Source organism: Thunnus maccoyii, chromosome 15 (assembly GCF_910596095.1).
Source record: "Thunnus maccoyii chromosome 15, fThuMac1.1, whole genome shotgun sequence".
Taxonomy (NCBI): Eukaryota; Metazoa; Chordata; class Actinopteri; order Scombriformes; family Scombridae; genus Thunnus; species Thunnus maccoyii.
The window spans coordinates 14,204,002-14,230,330 of record NC_056547.1 but is presented as its reverse complement, the minus strand read 5'-3'; the positions used below and the strand labels follow the sequence as shown (position 1 = coordinate 14,230,330).

Here is a 26,329-nt window from a genome sequence, read left to right as displayed (position 1 = left end):
AGTGACCATGAAGAAATCCCAACTTGATGTGATTCACAAAAAATCTGTTCATCCAAAGCTAATATAAAACACTATTTAGGGAAACACAATGTGACAGTTCTGTGCAAAACAGATGGTAATATTGGAAGATTCCCTCTTGATTTTGCAAACTCTAACTGCTGAGAACTTGAATGAATGCATTTTTGTACAGAACGAGGACTATGAATTAGTGGTAAACTGTTGTTAGCTTGTAGACCACCATTGGCTGTGGCATTGTTTTGTTTTTGGAGTTTAATATGGTGTCATGGCACAGGCAGTATTGGTAAATGTTTTGTTTTTAGGTTGAGGGATTAAATAATTGTTAAGCTTAACAGCTGGACCAGCTACTAACAGGCCACAACATGACCTGAATTCCTTCGGTCGCCAACAAGAAAGGATGCAGGCCTTACCTGAACCCCGCCGAGCTCAAACTGCTTCCCATACTCACTCCACTCTTTGGTTTCGGTTCATTTAGGTTCACAAATAAACAGGCAAACCAAAATACTTCAGGGATGAGGGTTATCATTTATTGTCCACCACTGTCTTAACGAAAAGTTGCTCTTTGTTATCATTTGCAGCACACCGCTCTCATACGTCCATGTTGTCCCACAGGCTCATATTGGTTAAGACCTGCCCTCTTGGAGTCTGGCAACCAAACAAAGTGATAAATGATAACTTGTGAATGTGACCTTAGGAATAAATGATTAAGAAAAATTATGTTTGTTGTCTTTTTATTAGAATTGCATTGTGTCTAGGCTCTGTGGTCTTTAGTGTCACTATCAATTAGCACTAGAAGTCTAATGTAAAACTCCTCCTGTATCATATTATGGGGTTTGCAAAGGCTTCATACAGTATACAGCAATTTGTGTCAACAACACAGAGCATTTGGTCTACAGCTGAGCACTTTTGCATTGACATCTATAACCTGTTGTTGCCATGACTGCCTTCTGGCTTAAGAGGGATTCATTTGATTTGTTGGTTCATATTGAAGATGACAAACTATCTTTACTTCATACCCTCACATATGCACACATACATGAGAACCATAAATGTATATCAGTAGACTGGCAGTGACTTCTCATTATACTGTATGTGCTTTCTATATCCGTCAAAACTCACTTTATCCCTGACTGGCCACAGTAGCTGTTGTTTTTCCACCTTTCAGTTTTACATTCATTCCATTGATTTTGAAAATACCTCTGATTTATAAACGGTGATGGCTAAGCTACATTTTACCGAGCGAGAACAAGTCGCCGAGCGCCATCGACAGAGCCTTTGATCTCTCGGCTCTGTGGATGAGCTGCCCCTGTACTCCTCCTGCTCATCCTCCTCCTCCTCTCCCACGTCCTGCACTGCTGCTGCCTATTATTTCCGTTGTGTAATTGAGATGCAGAAACATTGACAGAACTCATTTACCGCGATGGAGAACTGTGTAATGTGGAAGGGAACACAGATTATTACATCAACGCACACACAGACACACACGTGTTAGTAAAAGAGAATGTAATTTGGCACCATGTTTGAAGAGCTTCTTCAATTGTTCTGCGAGGATTTGTACCCATGGTCTCATATAGCCAGGGAGGCAGAGGTGAGCAGAGGTGAAAACATCTCTTGTGATTGCTTCCTGCACTGTTGGATCCTTGCGAGTATGTGCACAAGTGTTTATTGTGAGAGTCGCACATCAGTATGGCTGTGAGGAACTGGCTATTTTAATGGGATTGCTCTGTTGGCTGGTCCATTCATTATCCCAACAATTCATGCACTCAAACAAAAAAAAAACAACCAAAAATTAAAATCTGGAAGGTTTATTTTACCTCCCTTTTTTTTTAATCTATCTCTAACATCATTCTTCCTATTCTTCCTGCATCAGGATGACAAAGAAGTTCATCCTCTTGAGACAAAGGACCTCACTCACGCACACATGTGGACACACTCTCAAACACACACGCACACATACACAAGAGCACCGAGGTCTGCTGTCATACACCTCTCATTAATTCCTACCTGTCAGCCGGCTCCCCCTACCGTATCGGCCCCCCGAAAGGTGACAGCTTTCCAATGACTGACAAAGGCTCTTTAGGTGATACAGAAGATCCCTAGCAACCGCTGGCTTCTGTAAAGTGCCCCTCAAATGTCACTTTTGCTGCTCCGAGACGTGCGCACACACACACCCACACGCAGTATTTTTAAAACAGAGGCCTGCTCTCAAGTCTTCAACCATCTTTGACATCAAGAGGCTATGGATGTCACAGAGGCCTCAGCTCTTAAAGCTTTTAACATCCAAGAGAGACAGCGTTGTTTGACAGTGCTATTGGTGGATGCTATTGTTGCGTGTCGTTTTCCCCCCGAGTGCATTGGATTTGCTTGTTTTTTCTCTTGTAAGAGGCAGATAAGGAAGAGCGAGAAACAGAACCAAACTTTCCCTCTGTGTCCATTCAGCTGTCATGTGCTGAGTGGCAACAGCAAGCAATATTTGTGTCGCTTGGTACTAGTTGGGAAGGGGTCAAGTACGCAGGAATGTTGGCTTCTTGTATTGATGTCGATCAGCTGTCGAGGCTGACTTCGGAGCACAACCTTACCTGTTCCCAGTGTTGTCTGGGCTGTAGCGCTGGTAATAGTAGGCAGAGACATGTAAAATATTTGTACTGTGGACAAACGTCACACCTGAGGAAGCTTGTACTAGTAATGGGTGTATTACAAATTGGCTATATTGGCAAATAATATAAAAATAGGAAAAGTGGGTTTGCTTCTCCACTTTGAACACTATCAAACAGAATAATCACAGTAGTTTTTACCTGTGATTATGACCGTAAGTGTAATCTCTGTCTATCTGACAGGTACATGTAACATTTGATAAATTAATCTACTGTGTTAATCTTGCCAGCATTTGAATTAATGTCTTTAAAGAGTGTCAGGTGTTCAGGGCTCCAGAAGTAAAATTAATTTTCAGCACATTGTTGATGTGACATGATGTGACATAAAACTCTCCTGGTTGAGTCATCAGTACAATAGATGAGCAATTAAGAAAATATCTGGTTCTTTGGTAAAACGTTGAAGTAAGAGGTATGTGAACATTAAAATATAAGGAGAGATGTTAACTACGAGTATCAAGGTACCTTTCAGTAGGAAACATTCAGTCACTAAGTTTAAACTTCTGGCACATGTGCTGCTAATAGCACAACTTAAAGGCAATCCGCACAGAGAGCAATGTTTGAGCTGTTTTGACATCTTCCATATAAAATAAACAGATACAGTATGCTTCCATTTTATCAAATGTAACAATACACAGTGACTCTATGACATGTGTGTATTTTATGTGCATAGTGAAGTGTAATCGCTCATTCAGTTCACAGAAATCTCCCACTGTTAAGATCTTCCAGGTGGTTTTAATATAGGCATATAAAATAAATCAATCAAGGCATAAAAACAGTGCAGTTTTCTTGCTTTATACTCCTCATGGAACCTACTTGAAAACCATTTTTGTCCAGTAAATTTATGATGTTGCTCAATCAGGTGAAGATATTTTGGCCCACTGCTGTCCTTTCAACTCCTCAGGAGTTGCACTGCTGACAGGACAGCTGGCGCTGAGGACAGCGATGGCCGAGCGGATGTCGAAGTCGCTGTGGATTGAACGGATGGATGCTTCAAGCACCACTGACATCTTGTTTTTGATGTTGAGTCCCAGTAAGTAAGAAAATATGCTTTTTAGAAACCTGACAATCCAATCAGCAGCTTAAAACAGTTTGGTTTCAGAGTCAGGGTTACTTTTGGAGAAATCCTGCAACTACAGTCTGGTGCAACGACAAAGCAGTTTGAATTTGCTACAGCTGTGGATTCCTGACTGGCTTCTTCTATTGAGAACCATCCTCAATGCCAAACTGTTTCTCAGAAACAAGGTAGAAATAATTAGAAATAACACAACCCTACAATAGCAATACATCATCCAATAATCTCCAGTCTTTCTATTTTTAGGAGCATCGAAAATAATTTAGAGTAGAGCAAATACTTTTGGAACCAGTGGCTTCTTTCACATAGTAACTCCATTGAGAATACAAGCCTTGAACAAGTAAGCTTGTTTGAGCCATTGCCATGACATTATATATGTACCATTGTCACATTTAGGCCAACATGCTTCACTAATACCAGATAATTATGTTGAACCCCAAAAATTTGAAACATTCCTTTTAATTTAAATTGTCATTAACTGACCCGAAAAGTTTTACTCAACTTAAAGGCTAAAGAGATTCAAACTGTATCAGTAGGAAGACTGGTAAGAATTTTGTAATTATGTAAAATGTAGTAATTACTGCAAGCCTCAGCTATATACTGGTCTCTGGAGTATAAAACATGAAATATATGTGTGTGTGTGTGTGTGAGAGAGAGAGAGAGAGAGTGAAGGAGGGAGAGTGAGCTTATCAAATTAACAGGTATTACACACTGTGACTAAAATGAAAATCACAACAGGAACAACACAACAGAACAAAAGCCTTTGGCCTGTTGGTATGCTGTACGCTTTCAACACAACTAAACTGCAGATGGAAAAGTGCTCTTGTGTAACTGTAGAGGATGATGCTTATTGATTTTACCAGGTATGATCATGTTTAAAATGTACACACTTGTGGTTCAGCAAGCATACACTTGTCAAGATCAAGATGTTGACTTATTGTCAGTATTTTTTTTTTTTTTTTTAGCACTGATGCACTTTTCACAGACTGGAATCCTGTGATAGTTTAGTTATTGTGATAATGCACTAAGACAAATTCCTATCAGCTAAAGTATTGAACTTAAACCTCTCTGGGTAGATTCATCAGTTAAATTAAGCCAATCAGGACATCAATTATTGGGACATCTATACATTTATGTGCATTTATGTGCTTGTCGGTGGCCGGTCAACATTTTGAAACTATTCTAAATGATTGTGAGGCAAAAAAAAAACAAAAAAAAAAACCTTCACTCATTATCTGAAATTCCACAAATATCCACACATACAGTGTCATATTTAATAATCATAATCACCTTGTTAGATGTTAACTGGATTTGAGAGCTTGTTAGACATCTCAAATCAATCTTGAGCCTGAAAGTTGCCATTCCACACCAGAAAATCTCGTGAGAAAAAAGATGAGGAAAGGAGGTGATGTTAAGATACGGGGGAAAAAGTGCCCCAGAAACCAATTATCACAAGAAATGGAGCAAAATGATTTCACATTCTTATGCACGCAGAAGATGTCATGCAGATTTAAATTTACCCCGTCAGTAAACCAGGTGATTATATTCAGTAAACAGCCACAATGTGACGAGGGCCTCGAGCAAAGAGCCGCCTCCTTCACGCACTCGGATTGTGCATCTTACATTTCACTGCAAACAGATTGAATGGGCAGGTATTTGTAGGACTGGTATGTGTAGTCTTTCTGCTCTATACTGTGAATATTTTTTGTTTAACACTGACCTTTGACTTAACAGCTTTCATGTGCCTTAAAGATTCTCATGTTGGTCCAAGTAAAGAGAATAATAACCTCTCGAACTAAGAAACAACCCAATCTTCTCTCAATATGAGGATATACAGCTGTTACCATGTGTTGGTTTGTGCTGTAGCGTAATGCACATGTTGAATTTCCTATTCTTAGAGGTCATTCATAACATCATTTGCAAACATTTGCTTCTGATACTTTATGAAATCATTCAAACATAACAGTTTTTTCTGTCTTCTTCTATCTGTCATATAGCTGTTGTTAAATCTCTGCTTTGGAGTCAGTAAAGTTGAACTATGAGCCTTGTTGCAAGATGATAATGGAGATTCCCACAGCTATATATTCTCTAAGACCAAAGACCCTTTTAAAAATGAGGAAAATGTTTGAAATATATGGCTCAGGGTTCCCTGCAGAAATTAATTATGTAACCTATTGTAGCATATCTCAAAAGTTCATGGCGCATGAAAAACTTAATATGCATGGCCTTCACCTTTACAGGCTCATAAAACTGTGGAGTTGTGCTTAATTTTTTTTATAATGTGACAGAGATAATTTATTAAGAGCAGCATATGTTAATAACACTCTACATGGAAGAGACTTTAAAAAGTTTGATGTCCACTCACACAGCCACGGAAAGGTCAATAATATCTTTTAATACTGCGCTAATGATATGCATATTCTTACACGCCACCTTTAAATTGGACTGTGTGGACAGAACTGGTATTAATACTACTGTATTTTAAAAAAAAATCAGAGACTGTGTGTGTGTGTGTGCATATGTGTGTAAGTACATCGCCATTATCAAGGTATTTCTGTAATTGCAGTGCATGATTAATAACCTTCATGAGACAGTACAGAAAGTAAATACTATTTCTGAGATATTGGTGCAATGCAACGCTTATAGGGTAAACGTACAACGACATTGTTGTAATAAAAGCTCATTTGATTTGTCACAAACAAGCTGCTTTTTTCAGGGGAGCCTATAATATGAATGGTGGTGTACTTGTAATGAATCTATAGTGATACAATTAGTAACAGATTCAACAGCTATAACAGATATCAGAGGACATTACCTACTGCGTTTGTAGCCTAAATGTTGTTATTTTAGTCAAGATACTTTTTTTAAAATTTCAAAATGTTAACAAAACATTCACCAAACACAATCTGTAAAAGTAATACTCCTTGTTTTCATAAAAAAAACAACTTAAATGTCATTAAAAATAAGTGAATTTATATGCAAGTGTATTATTTCATACTCAGTTTGTATATTTGTTCAGTTTAGAATAGATATCTCATATCTCACTTTCCTTTTTTTTGACCTATAGCCTCACTATGCTGTCTGTGTGGATAAACAAGCTAAACTGAATATGGAAGAAAGGTGAAACGGCCACTTTTAAAAAAACAAAAAAAACACACTCTTTATGCACATGTATCAGCTGGACTGATGAAGTCAAGGCTGTGCGTGTTCTCAGACCGGGGCAGGTCTGGCAGCACTGCCTACTACTTGATTAGGCCACTCTGACAACCCAGCAGCCTGGTAAGGTCAAGCCCTACAGAGTGTCAGAGAGGTGGGATGATGATGTATTTCTCTGATGCCTCCGTTTTTCACCTCTTGACTTTGTTGTTTTTCTCCTTTGCGTCAGTGTCAATTTTTTGCCCATCAGCCAGAGATGTATCTCCCGTCAGAGCTGGACTAACAAATTGTTAACCCTGTGTGCTCTGGAACAAACCGCAAACTGCAGAACAGTTTGTCTTCTCTTACTTGTAATTTTTCTGCAATGTTGTGGTCTGTAATGATATGCAACACCAGTTATATTTGACCAAAACTGACAGTGGACTCTACATTTCTAAAAAAAATTGTCAAATTGTGTTTTAATAACATCTTTTTTTCTGGAATGTAAGATACAATGAAATCACCTACATTAGGATTCCACATTGTATTTTTGAAACAGTTTCTACAATCCTGCATTTTCACTTTTTTGACTCGCAGTATTGTTTTTCTTTCACACACTGCACTCTAAGGCTAGTTTGAAAAAAAATGATAATTTGTTACAATTAATTTGGACGCAACCTACATAGCTTAATTTTAAACTGTTGTAGAATCGATGTCACTTTTCAGGGCAATCGCTGCTTGACTGACAAGCTAACAGGTGACTTCAGATTTGTTTTTGTGGTATTGTGACAGCAGCAAACAACTTAACCTTTATTCACATTTTTGGTGTCTGATCCCAAATACTAGAGTTTCTTCACATTACTTCTCAGATTACGTCACGATTATTGATTTAGCACTGTGCCACAGTTTCCTCCATTTCTGCATTTAAAGTAGTAGTTTACTGTTTGAGCAACATGGGATGCAATAGATAGAGCGACGGTGTATTTGGAAAACAGTCTCTGCTTAAAAACCAGACACAGCCTTTGTGTTTAAATTTTTAATTTAGACAGAACAAACAGATCAAATATTACATTTTTTCCCCCACAATTCAAAAGTGTTCAAGTTCAAGTTTGGAATAAAAAAATTGACAGCCCTTCTGCACTCATCAATCTGTGCCATCTGTGATCATGTGATGTGTCACAAATGCTCATGTGAATGCCACCAAAACCGAAATCTGTCCTGAAAAAAAGATAACTGTTAAATAAAAGAGCCATGTGTTGCACTGTCATGGCAGCACTTCTGTTTGTATTCATTGTACAGACATACTTACATATACATTATCATTTAAGAATGAAATCGGACACACACACACACAGTGTCTTTATTAACTCACATACCCTGCATTTCTATCACAAAAACAAAAAGATTTACTCTTCTACAGGATGATTGCAAGTGGCTTGTAGGTGACAACAGCCGCTGTGATCTTGGATGTCTTGCCCTAAGCCAGTCGTCCTGTGTGCTGCTGCTCCTGTGCCTCTAACGTCTCTTCTTGTTAGCATGTAAAAGTGAATATTTCAGCTGATAATGCTGCAGACGTCGCTGGATAAGCCGAGGTCAGGGAATCGGCTATTCATAGTCATATTTTCCATTATGTCTGAAAATAAATGGGTATAAGACAAAGGGGTATGAAACTCTCACATTGGTAAAAAGCTATATTTGTCAGGTGATGTGACACAATAGCATGCTGATATTGTGTCACACCACCTGACTATTGTGCTACATAGCATGCTGGTGTTGGTGTGTCTCTGCGTCAGCGTCTCTTTATGAACAACAGAGGGAGGGAGGGTTGTGTTATGTGTGTACAGTATGGAGTGGTGGCTGTGTGTGTATGCAGGGAACAGTGCATGTGTCTGTGCTCAGGTGGCAGATACCCTGGGTAAATCATTTCAGATCCATTTATTCAGAAGCCTGTGTGCAGACGACACCTGCACAGCGCTGCCAAAGAAGTGCCACAATGTCAGCGACTTCGTTTGCAGCTCTGACCCCTCGGCTGATGTGTGTGTGTGTGTGAATGTGCAAGGGTTGTGTGTAAACATATACATATATGCTGTGTTATTTTGTGTGTGTGTGCAGTAATAAGAGTAGTATTTTCTGTGTTGTCTCTTCATATTAGGTAGCTCAGTCAAATGTGTCTTATTCAGAGAGAGAAATAACAGCAGGAGAAGCTTTTCTGTCATTTGAACAGCGGTGTTATCGCTGTGTTGCCTTCACTGATCCCCGCTTTAAATCTAGCTTCACTCCAGAGGATGAGTAGTTAATTTAATTACTCTAATAAACAAAACTGATGCTTAAAAAGGAGGATTCTTTGGTTCTTAAATAGCAAATTAATTTTTAAAACGCCTGAGATCAAATTAATGGTATTTTTAGTCTGCATGAATTTATATTTTTTTGATATGACAGCTGTCTAATCTTTGTTCAAAATGAGCTCGTTTGTGTGTGTCATTTGCACGCTGACAGTCAGTTGTGACAGTTGTAAAGTGTTCTTGAAAAAGTGCCCGATGTGGACACTCAAGGCAGCCAGACGAAAGATTTGCAGGCTGTGATGTCTGTGTGTCAAATTACTTATCTCACTAAGCATATGCTGGCACTTCAGAATCATATACTTCAAACCCGCAGCCTTCAAAAGCGTCAAAACGGACTGTCTTATTCAACACATCAGTCATGTAGCCACCAGCAAAATGAGCGAGATGTCATTTGCACTCAACAAAAAGCTTCCAGAGACATTTAAAGACACTCTTGATGACTGTTTCAATTTGGAGAGACTGTTAATGATATCGTCTCAGCTGCCTTTTGCGTTTTTTTTTTTTTTTTTTTCTGAAGATACAAGTGAGCGACAAAGCCTACTTAGATGTGCACTTGAGCGAAAGCTTTGCCAATTATTAATTTGAATCCTGAAGACAATTAGTAAATCACTGCAGCACCCATTATCCAGCTGTTGATGTGGATTTCTGGATTTTAGAGGAGCGAGTTGATCTTAGGGTCAATATAGTCTGCAACTAATGACAAAACATTAAATAATGATTCCCTCTATCACTCCACCGCAAATGTTTTGTGCCAATAACAGACAGCACCTTCTTTTGTGTGATGAGCCTGAAATAAAATTACGCAAATAATATTGACCTAATAATAGAATAAAACAACAGAATATCTTTATTAAACAACACCCACTGTGCTTTCACATTCACTGTTTTCTTTTGTTTGAACCCCCATTACACCTCGACACACACACACACACATGAATGCAACACACCAGTCCTTGAGCTCCAAGCAAATATCCCACTTGGTTTGTACTGTTCCAAGTGTTACAGAGGGCTAAACTATTTCATTGCGCTAATTGGCCAATGTCATTCCTGACGTTTGGATAAACAGAGGAAAAGAGGGAAAGCTGAGACAAATGGTGGCTAATTAAACTGGTGTGTGTATGTGTGTTGGGGGGACGGGGGGTGGGGGGGGGGGGGGGGGGGGGGGGGTGGGGTAAGAGAGAGAGAAACCAGCTGACAAAAAAAAAAAAGTGACGAAACACCCAGCTTGACAAAAGCAACAGCTACTCCTTGCATTGGAAACTTAACTTGAAGACAAAAAAAAAATCTACTTTCTGCTTTCTTTGAAATCCTCAACTTCTCTCTAATTGGGTTTCATTCAGCACTGACTGAGGGAGAAAGTGAAATGATGATTGGCTACATTTACTTACTGTTTTTTTTTACTTGATCTTTAGTAAGAAGTATTTTTTTTCCAAGGTCAGGGGTTTTCATTTTTGCATTTTTCTGCATTGAATGGGAATTCTCATTAAAAAGCAGGCAAAGGTGTATATATGCCGTCTGGCTCTCTCTGCAGCAAGAGATCAGATAAAACAAAACTCTGATTAAAAACTGAAAGGAAAAAGAGGAGAAGGAAGATCGAGAGAAAGTAGGGGAGGCAAACTCTTAAAATGAGCTGAGGCATGTTTGAACTCCGACCCACAGGGGACATTTGTTTTCAGGGGTAGCGTGTCGGCCCACCACATCATCCCCGGGGAGATATCTTCCTCACCATTTCTCTGCTACTCTGCAGCACAGTTTCACCTCGTGTTACAGCCTCTTTCTCTGTCTGACTGACTCACACATGTGGACACACATACAAAGACGTACAATCCCTCAGACCCCCCTCGCCCAACCCCCACCTCGCCTTTCCTGCATTTGACCACTTGTCAAGGGATGTTTATGGGCCATTGTTTGCAGTGCTGATGATCATTGTCACCGGGTGATTCCATTACCCATACCTTCCTGATGGATGGGGCCTACCCTGACGTCCACTGATATGGGTGTCCTTGACCACTGGGGCAGACGCAATGAATGGAGGGGGCAGTGGGGTGGAGAGTTGGCTCTGTTTTTATTTGATATCCTGTAGAAGGAATGTATCTTCCTTTTCAAATTTTTATTAAGGGGCTTGATTTTAAGAAGTATTGTAGTCGATAGCACAATAGTTCCTCCATTAAACATCAAAAGAAAATTTAAAAAAAGCAAATTTCTGAAATGAAAGCAAAAGAAAATTTGAATTTGTTCGTGTTTCAAACAACTACATGACATGATTCAATTTGATTGATAAACTTTATTATCTCAAAGGGGAACTAGTTGTAGTCCACACATGGCTGACACCCAATCACCAGCGACAGCATGTATGGTGTCATACCACACCAGCAGCACACAGCACCAACCTGCAGCACTTATACAACCATTTGATATAATATAAGAAAAGTAATGTTGCTTTTTGGTGAAGTGGAGGCATCAGACGGTTAGTGGCAGCATGACATCAATGCTTTGGCATCAGTAGAAGAAGTAGAAGCAGGCATAGAAACATTAAAAGATACACAGTTTTTCACATGTGTCCTAAAACAATAGTCAGGTGCCCAAATGAACATTGACACATTTTTTTCTTGCTGTAATCATTCCCCCTGTTCATACTGGCCATTAAGAGATCCCTTCATAATGCATTCCCAGCTTAAGTGATGGGGGACAAGATCCTTCTGTGCAAAAATGTATTTAAAAGTTTATTTGAAGCTAATATGAAGCTTCAGCTGTCCAAATTAGTCAAATCAATCTTTCAAAGTTACTGTCTTTTTATTGCCAAATTCTCTCTGGTCCCTTTTGATATGATCCTTCTACTGCAGTTGAGACACAAAGAGAGAATTTTTTTTTCTCACTGAAAAGACTAACTGTGGAAAATATCCACTTTATTTGACTAACTCACATGTCTGAAGCCTCATATTATCTTCAGATAAACTTTTAAATACATTTCTCTCAAAATGGGGACTGTGGAATTTGTCCTCCATCACTCACATTATAAGAGCGTTTGAAAGGGATCTTCTAATGCTCAGTATGAACAGGAGGGACGATTACAGCAAGCTAAACATGTTTCAATGTTCATTTGGACACCTGAATATTGTTTTAAGACAGACTTGAAAAATTGTGAACCTATCCTTGAAAGTTTATTTGAAAAATCTGTTTCCATTAGATCATCTTCTCTTTTTTTTAAATGCCTAAAACCAGGTGTAATAACTTTTTTGCAATATTTTTTCTGGATTTCTGGCATGAGATGGATGGAGCTCGAGACATACTTATCTGATAGTGCCCTAATCCAAGCATACCTGGACTGAGTTTATAGTTTGGTAAGACATATATAGTTTACTTCTCTTATTACACAAGTATATGAGTTATTTGATAGTTAATATCCAGGAGGATGTACTGAATCCTGCAGGCTAACAGAAAAAAAACAATATAAAGGAAAATGCAATGCAAGCAGTCATAATTGCAGAATTAGTTGCAACATGAAATCTGTTTTGTTGTTATTTTAAATACATCACATCAGACAAACCATTTTGCATTCACTCAATAGGTAAAGAGTAATTTGAAAGATCAATGGTAATCAAACAACCTTAATTCAAGTAATATAACTTACAGTTGTAATTTGTGTTGCTGTACTTTGGTCTTAATCACATGATTACACTGCATGTAAATACACTTAAGGGTTTCCTGTGGTCTGGCCTCCTGCAGTGCTGGAGTGTCAAAACACTATTTGAAAATTTCCTCACCATCTTGTAAAATTAGCGCTTCAACAGCACCACAACATATGAGCTTGAAGTGAAGGAATCGTTCAGAAGTCACACATCACGAGAAGACAACCGCAATTACTGATGGGAAAAGATGGGCTCGGATTTAACCAGGCAAGGGCCATGATGTAGTGTGAGTGAAGGATTGGCCGTGGAGTTGGGTGACGAGGGTGGAGGTGGTGGTGGGGGTGGAGGGAGCGGGGGTGTGGGGGGTGAGGCAGCGTTGATAGCTAAAACATTTACCGCGCCTCCAGCAATCGTCATTTTTCACAGAGCGGGGTGTCATTGATCAGGATGATATCTGGTGGAGGGGAACGTGTAGTTAAAGGCACATGTTTAACAAGCTTCTCCAGCATTTCCCCCAAAAACTGTCACATAAAGACTTTCCATTATTATTCTGAACAAAGACAGACTCTTTTTCTGTCCGTTAGATCTGTCTTTTGTCAACCCATCCACAACGGACAGATTATTTTTCTCAGGAAATAGCTTTCCTGGATCAGACAGACTAATACGAGATAGAAACAAGGCCAGATGCTGCTCTTTGATGGAGAAATTAGCTCCATTTTGTAAAAGTGTCCTAATGATAGTTGAGTCAAACCATTACTCCAACCATCATGTGGACTGTACCAGTATTATTTTGCCCTTGTTCCCTTAAGACAATGCCAACACACAAAATAAGAGGAAAACCCGAGCCTCCGATAAAACTAACATTAATGGCATTCCAATATGCAAAGCTATGCTAATTTTATGCACACTGTCAACCTACATAGTGGCCGTTCTTCGTTCATTTCAAAAGATACGACTGCAATTAGACGACAATTGATTGAAATCATTTGCGTTTTATGATTCTGTTACTTTTGAGAGCTGACAGGATGTCGCACAATTCAGTGACAGTATATTTTCACTGCTGGAGGAGATTAACTGCTATTATTGACCCTGATGCAAACCAACTGGTAATACATTTCAAACAAACTGCTCAACATCTCGGAAGATTTGCATGTGGTGTGTCATTTACCATATTCCCTGATTACCTCATGATTTATGCTTTAATATAATGCAGAGGCCTTTCAAAGCAATATGCGCGCCATACCTTTACAGTGACTTAACATGTCTGAGACAGAGAAAAATTCAAATGATAGTTTAAGGGCTGCGGGGAAAAGAGAAGTCTTATCAGTTAAGACTTGCTTTGTATGTAGGATTTTTTTTCCCTTTTCTCCTTGGAAGGCAGGGGTGCAGTTGATGAATTCTTAAGCAGATCTCGCTGATAATTGTATTTCATAACTGTCATGCGGAGAGGGACTGTCCGCTGAGAAGCTATTTGTGTCACTGCATCTCTCTCCCTCCCTCTCTCTCTCTCTCTCTCTCTCTCTCTCTCTCTCGATCTCTCTGCAGCCTCTTCAATAAAACTCAAATCACGACAGAGATTGTTAAGTCTACCTCCAAGATTATTAAATCCAAATGGAGAATTTATGGGTGACACTTCATAACAATTAATCTGAGATGCTTGATTAATAAAGTTTGCTCACCCACCCCCCCCCCAACCCACCCCTCCCTATCTCTCATTCTCTCCACCCTCCCCATCACTAAAGTTGTCCTGGTTGAGTGGGATGGAGGAGGAGGAGGGGAACAGACGTGCGGGTGGCAGGATGGTTGTCAGGGACGACATGAGTGTCATTCTTTTTGATTAATGGAGCATTGTGACCCCGCCCCTAACCCTCCTTCTTTCCCAGCATGCCCACTCTCACCTCTGTGAAACTCCCTCCCCAATAACAGGTAAAAATAGATGTGGGCCAAGTTATGCTCTCCATTTGGATTCAAGCTAGACATGATCTGATAGTAATAAATATAGATGGTAAGGAAGGGAGGAAGATGGAAAGACTAAGAAATGAAAAGACAGGTATATTCTAAACACTTTATTTGTAATTTATTCACACACATTAAACGATTTTTTAAAAAATACAAAATATGGTAACGTATGAAAAGGAGCTCCCTAGGAAGAAAAACAGACATGGAGAGAAGCAGAGATAGAAGGAAGGAAGAAAAATGCAAGAAGGAGAGGCAGAAAGAGAGAAAGAGGGGGCAGAAAGACAGATTTTTGGAGAATGTCACCTAGCCTAACCTTGTCACCATGTTAAGTCAGCTGTGATTAATTAGTTGAGTGAGACTGAGCAATTAGGTCAGGAGTTTGGCTGTGTGTGTATGCACGTGTGTGTGTGTGTGTGTGTGTGTGTGTGTGTGTGTGTGTGTGTGTGTGTGTGTGTGTGTGTGTGTGTGTGTTCATGCACAAGTTTCTGAAAGTGTGCATTAGGGCTGCAACTAACAATTATTTTCATCTGCTGATTATTTTCTCAGTCAATCACTGGTTCGGTTGAAGAAATTGTGAGAAATGCATGTTGGATTTTCCTGAAGCTCAAGGTGAGGTCTCAGATGTCTTCAGATGTCTTGTTTTGTCTGATCAACAGTCCAAAACCCAAAGATATTCAGTTTACAATGATATGAAACAGACAAAAAGAAAAAAACCCTCATATTTTAGAAGCTGCAACCAGAGAACGTTTGATATTTTTGCTTGGAAAAAATGACCATAACGTTTATTAAAATTCTCTGTTTATTAACTGATCAATTAATGTATTTATTGTTTCAGCTCTAGTGTGAATGCACATGTTCTTGGAATGGTTTCATTTTACAATAAAATGCAAATGTATAAAACATATTACCATTCTTGTTTGGTTTGCAGTAGCAAAAAGCTCAGAGGAGTAGAAATCTGTGTTTTGAAAAAGTGCTCTGTGGTGTATTATCACGGAAATAGCTCTAGATTCATTTGAAAGAGTTTAAGGATAAGAAATCCTTAGACAAATCCTTGAACCAGTAAAGGCTTACAAAAGATCATATTTAACAATGATGGCTATATATTTTCCTTTTTGCAATTAAAGAGTCCCTCTGTGTAATTTAATGCTTCTTTTCAAGTGTCGGGTCCCTTGAGACTTGGCCTGTAGCTATGCCATCGCTCTTGGTGATTATCATTAATGAATGTCGGCGAGGACCATCCCTCAATGTGACTAGGGAGGAAACACAAGCCCTAATTAAAGGTTCCTATTCATAAATATATGCCTCAAACTACATGGATCGACCGGCGCTGTGCACACAAGTCATTTTAATGTCAGAAAAGCACCTTTTTAAGAGCATTTTCTCCCTAAATGTACAGCACACAAGCAGCAATGACAGATTTTGCAGTCAAAGCCCACAGCAAGGGATCTGTGCAATTTGAGATTCGCAGATTTAAAATTTAGGGAATAAAGCTGAAGATTAGGATGCAGTAATTTGACACACAAGAGGACTGAAAAAACTCAACTTCTAACTGTAGTCTCACTGCCTAACTGAGCACTATTATACAGTTTTTGGATGTAATCCTGAGGAGACAGTTGGGTTTTTTTTTTATTGCATAAGGTTATAAGGAGCTACTTGTGTTGAGAAGTCGTACTGCGTATGGAAATGTATTCGTCTATTGGAGAAATGAAAATATTTAGAAAATGAAAACGTTTAAAAGATTACAGGATGTCACCGAAGAAGAAAATAATCTTTAATTTTTGTGTTCTTGCATAAAAAAGTCATTGTAATCATTTTAATTGCTCTAAATTGCAGACTGACAACTGTTCTAGTTAATGCAAGTGGTTGCATTGTCACATCAGTTTCCCAGATAAAGCTATTGGTAATTGTTATGTGAAGAAGATCATGTTAACATTGAGGATAATATTGAGTCTGTCTGAATGTTGTTTTTTTCTTTTTTTTTTTTGTTCTGCAGGGCTCAAAAAGTCTTGTCGGAAAAAAAGAGCTTGGTGAGACAAACATTTGGCTGCTTCTCTTTCCTCCTTAATGGCTGAAAAATGCTAATTGGAGTGCACGTGTCAAAGAAAACAAAAGGCAAGGGAGGAGGAGAGGGAAGGAGTGTGTATGTCAGGGAGGCTGGTATTTCGAAACGTGAAATATGTCACTTTATTCAGCCGAGTTAGTAAGGATGTTTAGCAAGGTTGTTCCAGAAAGAAGGAAATCTCTCTTTCACTATATTTGTTTCTGAGCACAGATAAAGTTTTGACTGTGATGGTATGTGATGTAGCTCATGTTTAAAAGAAGTGGGTTTTTTTTAACTACAGTGCATTCTGATGCTCTGAACTATTATTTCATAGTTTATGTAAACAAGCCTTTTCCTGTTTTGAGCTCTCTCGTTGCCATAAAATAACCAAAAATAATGTCTCGAATCCCTCAGAGAGACTCAAAACGGTTTTAATAAACTTGCATCTGTCACCACTACGCAGCATTTCATCACATTCTCCGTCCGATCTGACAAAATCAAAAAATCAAAAAAAAAAAAAAGCTCAGGTGGGGATTACAAACCTTTAATTGCATTGTCAAAACTACAGCAACATATCATTTTAAGTCTACACATTAAACAAGTCGCGGAAAAGTAAATCTCTATAAAATATCCAAAACCCCTCTCTCTCCATACTCACACTTGGCATTTTAATTATGCAGTCTTATCTGATAGATGTGGAGATATAGCTCGTGTCAAAGTTAGAGCCTCTTCTTTATTAATTTTTTATGATATATTCTTATATTCAGGCTGTCAATGAGTGTCTGAAATCTGATAGGACCCATCATTGATTGAAGATTACTCAAGATTATGAAGAGAGGCATTATCATAAGCTGTGAGCCTTCATCATTCCAAATGTTAACTTATTTGAATGAAACTAAGGGAAAAGATTACACTCTATTTCAAGTCCACCAAGAATAAGTATAGCAGTCCGGCGCGGTGGCAGATCTCCATCTGACTAACACGTAATAGAGACTAGGTTTGTCAAACAGCATAACACAGAGACCTGTAAACAGACACGCTAAACACCACGGAGCACTGATAGCAAATTTGTGGTATGTGTGTGTGCCAGAGGAGCCCAAACCCTTTGACATCAGAGGTTCATGACTGTAAAATAGCTCGAGTGGTTAGCCACAGGCCAAAATATGCAATCGAGCGTTAATTATTTATCAATATTAAGAGGTAGGCATTAAACTCTTGGTTTGTGTCATCATGGTTTTTGTTGTTATACCTAACCTTGCTTAAACTCAACTGACCTGCATCAATTTAACCGAATTAAAACATACTGACAAACGAACCCCTGAGGGCAAACTCTGTACAAATGTGGCTAAAGGATGTTTTATATATATTAATCTCTATACTTTGTCAGTCTGAAAACATCTCTCGACTGCACAGCGAACACTTCCAAATGCATTAAAAGTGGTTTTCAGCTCATTTACTGAATTACAAAAAAAAAGATGGTAAATGATTAAATGCTACATTGCTACACTGTGTAGCATTTTATATCATTTTCAAAAATGGTAAGAGGATCGTGTGAGGCTATCTGAGATAGTGATGATAATGAGGAGAGGAGGAGGGTGGGAATAGTAGTAAAGATGATGAAGTATAGAGAAGGATGAGGAGGTAGTCGTTCATTTTGGATTTTTTTTTACAGCTGTACATATTTTGTGTTTGACCTGCAAGTATCGCACCGTGGCTTACATAAGGATTTCAATAACATGTGAAGACAAAGCTGAAGGTGTGACTTAAGTTTTATTTATTCTTTTTTTTTAAAAAAAAAAAGCACATTGGAGTTTTGCAAATAATTCTGTATTGTTAGGTGGTAAAAAGTCCAAGTGAAAATATGGCTCAATTAGAATTATAATTCAAGTGAATCATGAAAAAAAATGTGTTGAAATGTGTGTCACAGCTGATAAAAATACAAGCTAATGTCATAAACAACATTTATATTTTACATGAACAGATAATTAATGACGTTTCTCACACACTGTAAAACATTAATGTGCTCTAAATACATGTATATTGGTGGCAAATCATCCCCAATATTTGGTTTTATGCTTACTGCATATGAGAACCACACAATGATATTCAAAGTTACAGTATTTACATTAAAAAATAGTATTTGAATCATAATTTGGTCATTTGAGTTAGAGTATCAACGTTTCCTCACCTGATCTGACAACCTGCTGGACTCCTTTGCATTGTGATCCACTAGATTTTATAAACAGCTTCTCTTCAGATGTTCATGTCAGACCTACAGAGGGAAAAAAAAAGTAGAGAATAATGTATGTAAATATACATGACGACTACATGTATGTTCTCCCCCCGTTGTGAGGGAATATCTTCACCCAGAAGAGAAAGGAAACAGGACGACATGTCATCAGGCTGTCAGCGTGTCACAGTATGTGGAAGAAGGGCTTCGTGTATACAAGTTGGGGTTGGAGGGAAGCAACTGTTTGTGTGTTCGGCTTTTGTCATACATGCACACGGACCCCGGGTGGCTGCATCACGGGTAGTGTTAGTGTAGCGAGGGATTTGGATCATGATGTCCTGATTGTATGTGGAAAATATATTTATCATTGCAGCTGAAAAGTTAAAATGTTATGTTTGACTTGCAGGGAATAGCAGGACAATTTGATATGAATTATTTTGTAGTAAAAGCCCAACAGTTGACGGTCTTGCTATAATTCAGTTTGTGCAATTCAGCCTTGAGGTCACAAATACTCATCAAATGATAATGTTGTAAATTAAAATAGTGTTGTTTCACAGTAGTTTTATACAGGGCATGTAAAGAAAGGACAAAGAAAGAAAGGCCTGAAACTGTGATAGATAGAAAGAAAGCAAAATATCAGTACAGAAAGTAAAAATGAAAGAAATTTACCACAAAAGACAGAAAATGCATCATAATAAGAGATAAACTCTGGAGTGTGTTGTGAATTCTGAAGAAGTCCTGCACATGTAGATGTATTTGGATGCAGAGACGGTTACTGCCCCTGCCTCTTGGACCCCATGTCCCCCCCTGCTGGCCCGGGATCAGACCCTGCACAAGCTGCTCTGCTATGATTCCTCTGCTGTTTCTTTGATGCCTAAAAGCAACAGAAGATGGATCAACATTGTCTAGTTTGTATTGTGGGTTCATTTTACGAACCCACAAAGTCACTGAGCTCTACATTTAGCTGAATAAAGAAACATCCTCAGTGAAGGTGGAAGATAATTTAAAATCAAAAGGTGTTGAATGAAACATGTTGTTTTTTCTTCTTTTTGCTTTAGATGGGTAATATCGTCCGACATCACTGAAATAGGTAAAAGAAAATGCATAAAAAATATGTATTTCAACTTCACTCAGAAGCCGAGAATCTGTTTCCATCTGCACCCATGATGTAATTACAGCCAAGCTTTTATGTTTATGTTTTGTGGGTGAGCTACTGCAGTAATAACTACCTTTCTAAACACTGTGCTGCTGTGTATACATCTCATGGATTTCCCTCACACAAAAAAAACGTCAGGCAGTTTACTCAGTTGTCAACAGCAGGATTCAGAAGTATTTTAAATGAGCCAGCACAGGATACAAAATACCTGTTAAACCTTAGTTTTCAAGTTCATTTTCAGTGTGTACTGTTTATTTAAATTCTAAGGAATTCGGCTTAAACACCGTCAGCCTATCTAGGCTCACATTGTAGATTTTTCTACGAGAAAAGGGAGCAATAATTTGTGAGCTGTAGCTCTCCTGTGTGTCTGTCCGCCGACTTTGGGTGGAAATATTAGTGACGTAAGTCGGCTCCATCAATCAGCGGGCAGGCCGCTTTGACAGACAGGGATAGACAGATGTTGGGGCGGTACTTGGTAGTTCTTTTACCACATAATAAGCGACCTCGGACATCTTTCCTGCTCAGAAAATCAGTTTTGCTGGAGGCAGTAGCTCGAAAAACACCGAGCGTAAAGACGCAGAAATCTTGTGAGGAGTTTCAGTGCTGTGCGTAATGACGGGGAGACATCTGTTTATATGTTCACTGCGCAAAGTTGGCTTAAGTGGTAAATTCAGAAACTCACCGGAATCAGTTAAACCAGGAAGTTTGTAATCCATTTTCTTGTAAACGGTCCCCCCGGTGACGGTCCTATCCTTGGCTAGAGCCGGAGTGGCTGGATGAAAGTCCGATGGCTGGCTGCAGACTGAAGAAGAGCGCATCGAGTCTGGACTGATCCAATATGTGTTGTGATAGTCATCGCACCGTCTATTAAATACTCAGTAATAAAAAACTAACTTTAAACTTTTTTTTTCTTTTTTTTTTTTTGGCTGCTCTCTACTTCAGTCTCTCCTATATCACGACGTCTTATTTGAGATAACATTAGCCTAGTTGTGTGCCCTTTTCTAAACACTTTATGGTGGATAATAGTTAGGATGGAGAGTAGGCTATTAATGGAGCCTCTTGTGGATTCAGAGCCCCTCCCCTTCTCGAGAAGCCTCACTAAAAAGGTGTAACGAATCGATCTGCAACCTCCTTTGTCCCACTAAAGAGGTCAGCGAAAAAATATCCACATTCTTGCAAACTTTGAGACAGACAAAGAGCTGATCTGCACTGCACAGCAAAGACCCTCTAAACAAGTAAAACTCTTTAACATAATATTATTTTTCTTCATATTTTGTGGTGAAGTGAGAACTTTAAGTGTCATAAAATGATGTTTTATTCCAGGAAAATCTTGATAATGGACTAAACTTGATTCACATTAGGGACAAAAATTTAATTATACCACTAGTTTTTACTTTTTGCCACAGATTTTTAGTTTCAGTCTACTCTTGAATTACTGATTGATATTTCAGGGTAAAATCTCAATATATTAACGATAAATTTGCTGTGCTTGTTGCAAAGACTTTCCTCCTTGTGTAAGATCAACAAAGTCTGGTGATTTTATATGGAGATCATTATATGTTTGTATATTTTCTTGGAAATTTCAATAAGTCTACATGATTAGGCCTGTAGCCTGTAGAAAAATATGATTGCAATCCTCACCTCTCTGGCTGAATATGATTGTGAAATAGTGAAGCAGTAACTGTTAAACCATGTCTCAGTTGGATGTTAAATTCTCACACACACACACACACACACAGGCTGCACATCAACTTTTTTTGAGGTTTCCTTTTATTCTGTTGTTTTAATGTAAGTTTACTTGCGTGTCCACGAGCTGGACGTACCTTTCCCCCCGTTGTGTAATGTGTGCTGGGGGGGCGGGGGGGGGACAGAGAGGCGTTGAAATGAAAGCCATCCTAGTGAACAATTAGAGCAGCAGATTGACAGGTGGGCTCTGACTGTCAGGGTGACGCTTGTGAAGGGGTGGAGTAAAGGAGAGGCCGGAAAGGCAGCTGGATGTGTCTGTCTATCAGTGGGAGCTGTCTGAACGCACCGCGCATCACCAATGTGCGCACATTTCACTGCGGAGGATATCCAGGGACGCTCGTTGCGCTCTTTAGAATAAATAATAATACCAAAAAAAAACAACAACAACAGGAAATAATAACAACAATAACCCGGTCAGCCTGCGGATCAGAGGGAGGGCCTGCTCGCTGTGTTTTGTGATGAGTTTCTGAGAAATTCGTCAAGTGTCCATGTTGACAATCGGACGGACAGCGCAGGCTTAAATGTGAGTATTTCATTATCCGCGGGGTGTTTTTCCAGAGAAACGCGGATCGCGGTGGGGTTTCTCCACGCACACACTTGACTGATTGACATACACGCAGCCCCGGCTAACGTGTCACTCTTTCCTCTCTTTTTTTTTTTCTTCCTGATTTCCTCCCAAAGACTGTAGCGGAGGGTTTGGAGACCGGAGCTGGCACCTGGACGGACGGACGGAACGGACGGAGAGGGAGAGAAAGAGAGACACTACACAGCGCAGTTTGGACTCGTCTCCACCGGCGAGTGAGTTAAAACGCAAGAGGAGTCCCGTTTTCTTCACTTTTGGCGTGAATAGAGGTATGAAATAGCCCAGTGAAGGGGTGTAAACCTCTTTTTGATTGAAAGACAGCAACGGGGGCTGAGGCAGCTGTCCATATATCCCCTCCACGATAGACTGAGATCCGCACGGAGCTTTTTTTTTTTCCGTCAGTTTTTCACCAACCCAGCCTGCGATGAGTTTGTGTGATCGACAGAAGTTAACGGACGAGCCCCTCTTGCTTTAAATTATTTGTAATCGTTTTTTTTTTTCTCACCGGACATACCGATTACAAAAAAAATATGATCGTGTAGAGATTAAACCTCCACTTGCCTCGTGAGAGAAAAAAAAAAGTAAGACTTCTTCACCCTGCGAGGGATCTACACACACCGCCACTTTAATCATATCAACCCCCCCGGCTGAAGAGCTGAGGAAACGCTACCGGCTTTGATTTCCTCCCCCGTTGCACCGGTTTCCTCTCCAGCTCGGCCGCAATTTTGATCTCTGCATGAAAAGTCAAGCGGAAAGTCTTGCAGCAGCATGCCGAGGAGAAAGCAGCAAGCACCGCGGCGGTCAGCAGGTAAGCCCCGGCTCTGCAAACAAACACCCCCATCAGAGACTCATACACACACGTTATCTCCCCCCCTCCCTCCCTCCCTCCTCCTCCCTCAGCCAGGAATCAGACACATGCAGGCAAGTTTACACAGCAGCTGATAGGCCTGATGTAGGACATAATACAAGGACAGTGGACTTCTCTATTACCGTACCAGTAAGTCTAGTCAGTATGTGCATTCAGTTTTGGAGCAAAGGAATCAGGTTAATTCTGTCTTTATGTTTAGTTTTACAAAGTAGGAGTAACCCATGATAAGTTTATTCTATTTTACTAATCTAGTAAGACGTGTTTGGCTGGCAACAGTAGGCTTTTGTCTCATTTACGCAGCCATATGCTTCATTGCCAATTTTGCCTCTGAGACGTGAATGCGCTCAGCTGCACTTCAGTTTCAACGCTTTAAAGCTGATCCTCCACTAGGTTGCCAGCATCCAAGTTCTCCAAACAAAGCTCATCTTATCTCATTTTTACAGGCTAACCTGTTTGATGTGTTAGTGCCAGTAAAAAGCAAAAAAGCAAAAAAAAAAAAAAAAAAAAGGAGAGAGACAGAAAAGTGGCGTATTTTCATCTTGTGTTCCGCTCTGGGATTGCCATCCTTGATTTGATGCTTGATTGATCGCCTGTCATGCGACTGCCTTTGATCTATTCATTCCTGATGAACATCAGTAAATCATTCACCATGGAGACACGCATGCGCCCGGCAGCTGGACTCCCTCAAAGGATAACTTTTTGCCCCCGCCGAGGAAGCAAAGAAAAGACAAATTGAAAGAAAAGTTCTCAAGCGGGATAAATACTTTGCGATTAATACCCAAGGGGGAGGGAACAAGGGGAGGAGGGGGGGTGGGGGGAGGAGGGTGCTGGGGCGTAGCGAGATCACAGAGGGAGCATCTCATACAGAAATAGCCTTAAAACACTGCAGGGTGAACTGGGGAGGGTACTTCTTATGGTCACTTCATTGTGGTCACTTGACCTAACCTCTGTGTTCATCTCTTTAGAGAAGGAAGTGTTGTAAAGATGTCATAAATGTTTAAGACACACGTGCCACAGGAAAAACTATATACATGTAACACCAAACATGAATGTAACTGTGATAATGGAGGAGATCAAGTGTGTAAAATCACAGTTTGGTAGCACAAACTCACTCTAAAAGTCACTATAGAAACAGTACTGATGCAATATGATTTTGAAAATGAGTTTAGCTCCAATTAACCCGTTAAAATAATATAATAATATTTGGTATTTCGGTGTGTTACAAATTAGTATGCATGCAGCTAAATTGTTCGAGGTTACGAACTGATTCACATGTAGCAGGAATATATTTGTTTTTAAAAGAAAAAGTACCTCAGTAAAAGTAACTAATTATATATTTAGTGAAATTCAACACCAAAATTTCAATTTTAACCCCCACACATATCACCTCCTGACAATCAGGCCTCCATGTTGTCGCTAAGTTGACCAGACATGATCTATTCTGCTAAAGAATCGCATGTTTGCCCGAATCCATTTGATGTCCCTGGGAGATGTGTGTGATTGACGCGCATTTCCAAATGACGGGAGAGGAGCCTTTGAAGTTCATGCAGTAATGACCAAAGCCGAATAAAACAGCTGTAGAATGTTAAGCAGGCGGTGGAAATGTGAGGTTAAGCAGACTTAATCAAGGTTGTGACGGGAAGACTTTGAACTCGGTGGGGCTGTAATTTCTAATTGACGGGAGGCTTTAGTGATGGATAGAGAGAAATGTGTTTGAAGAACAAGACTGCAACGTGAAAACGAACAGTGCCGGTTTATACCTCCGCCACAAATAGTGGTGAAATCCCCCCCAAAAAAAGTGAAAAAAAAAAGTATCGGTTGTCCTGTTCTAGCCTCTTCTGGTCATTCAGCTGAGCTCTGAAGTGGCCCCATTCTGGCTCAGCCTTTGAATATTGATTTAATTGTCTGTTTTTGTGACAGACACATACATCACAGGCAGTAATGGTCAATCCCAACTTGGCAGGCTTTGTCTCTACATTATTTCCAGTGCTTGACGTATGGTCAATCCAAAAAACTTTAACACCTCTCTAGTCGTGTGTGCGTGTGTGTTTGTGTGTGTGTTTCCTCTGTGAAATGGCGTACACACCTATAAACAAGCTATTTTTACAATGCATTACCAGATATTTCCGCAACCCAGATTTGTCACTTCGGAGTTGCACTAAAACAAAATGTTGCATGCGCTCCTCAGAGAGAAAGGTTTGAATGGTTCTTTGTATGCCATTTCAAATGGGCTCAGTTTCATCAGTCACAGTGATGATTTTAGACCCTGTAATGGCGCTGTACCCTATCTACTTTATGACCAGTGACAATACATCAGTGTTCTTTCATTTGGAACCGCATTACTGCATCTGTTAGTTTTGGCAGTTAAGTTCAGTGCAGTGCAATTTGAGCAGCAGAGACTTTTGAAGCAGTCATTTGTCGTCATTTTCATTTTTTTTTTGCCCCCCCCCCCCCTCCCTCCAACTGAGGTGCAGTTGTGTTGAGGTATTTCTCACAGGACCACATGCAATTAATGAAAAGTAAACAAAGCAGCAATATCAAGTAACAGTAATTATGATGAGAATAAAGGTAAGGAGGTAAAATCATAAAAAAAAAGAACATATCAGGGTAGCCGCAGAGTTTTGTTTCCCTTTTTGTTTCCCTTGGATTTTGTATTTCATGTGAAATAAAAAACAAATGTTCAACTCATGTACTAGGTGATGATAGCAAAGTGTAAAATTCATGTTATTTTGCAAGTATTGCCCTTGTTTATGTCTAATTTTAGTTAGAGCTAAAACAGTTAGTTGATTAATCGATCAGTTGACGGATTGAAAATTAATCAACAACAATTTTGATTATTAGTGAAACATTTAAGTCATTTAATAAGCAAAAAGTGATAAACATTGACTGATTCTTG

General features: G+C 39.5%; 1 protein-coding gene and 1 long non-coding RNA gene across 8 annotated transcripts in view; one reads left to right on the top strand and one right to left on the bottom strand.

Annotated features, from left to right (window-relative positions):
* Window positions 1-26,329, top strand: part of LOC121912544 (teashirt homolog 1-like) — a 195,504-nt gene that overhangs the window by 122,441 nt on the left and 46,734 nt on the right. For 3 of the 7 annotated variants that reach the window (XM_042434727.1, XM_042434726.1, XM_042434728.1), the window contains 2 exons: window positions 3,574-3,702; window positions 22,664-22,780. In XM_042434727.1, coding sequence (XP_042290661.1) covers window positions 3,615-3,702; window positions 22,664-22,780 — 205 coding nt within the window. In that variant the 5' untranslated portion in view covers window positions 3,574-3,614. Of the gene's footprint in view, window positions 1-596; window positions 1,607-3,573; window positions 3,703-15,355; window positions 15,419-22,174; window positions 22,506-22,663; window positions 23,374-26,329 lie in introns of those variants that run through there. The other 4 variants (XM_042434725.1, XM_042434729.1, XR_006100096.1 and 1 more) reach the window with 4 other exon arrangements.
* LOC121912547 lies at window positions 8,156-21,217 on the bottom strand. Its single transcript, XR_006100099.1, has 3 exons — window positions 20,919-21,217; window positions 19,039-19,122; window positions 8,156-8,512 (listed from the first exon to the last, which is right to left on the bottom strand). It is a non-coding gene; the product is annotated as an uncharacterized LOC121912547 (long non-coding RNA).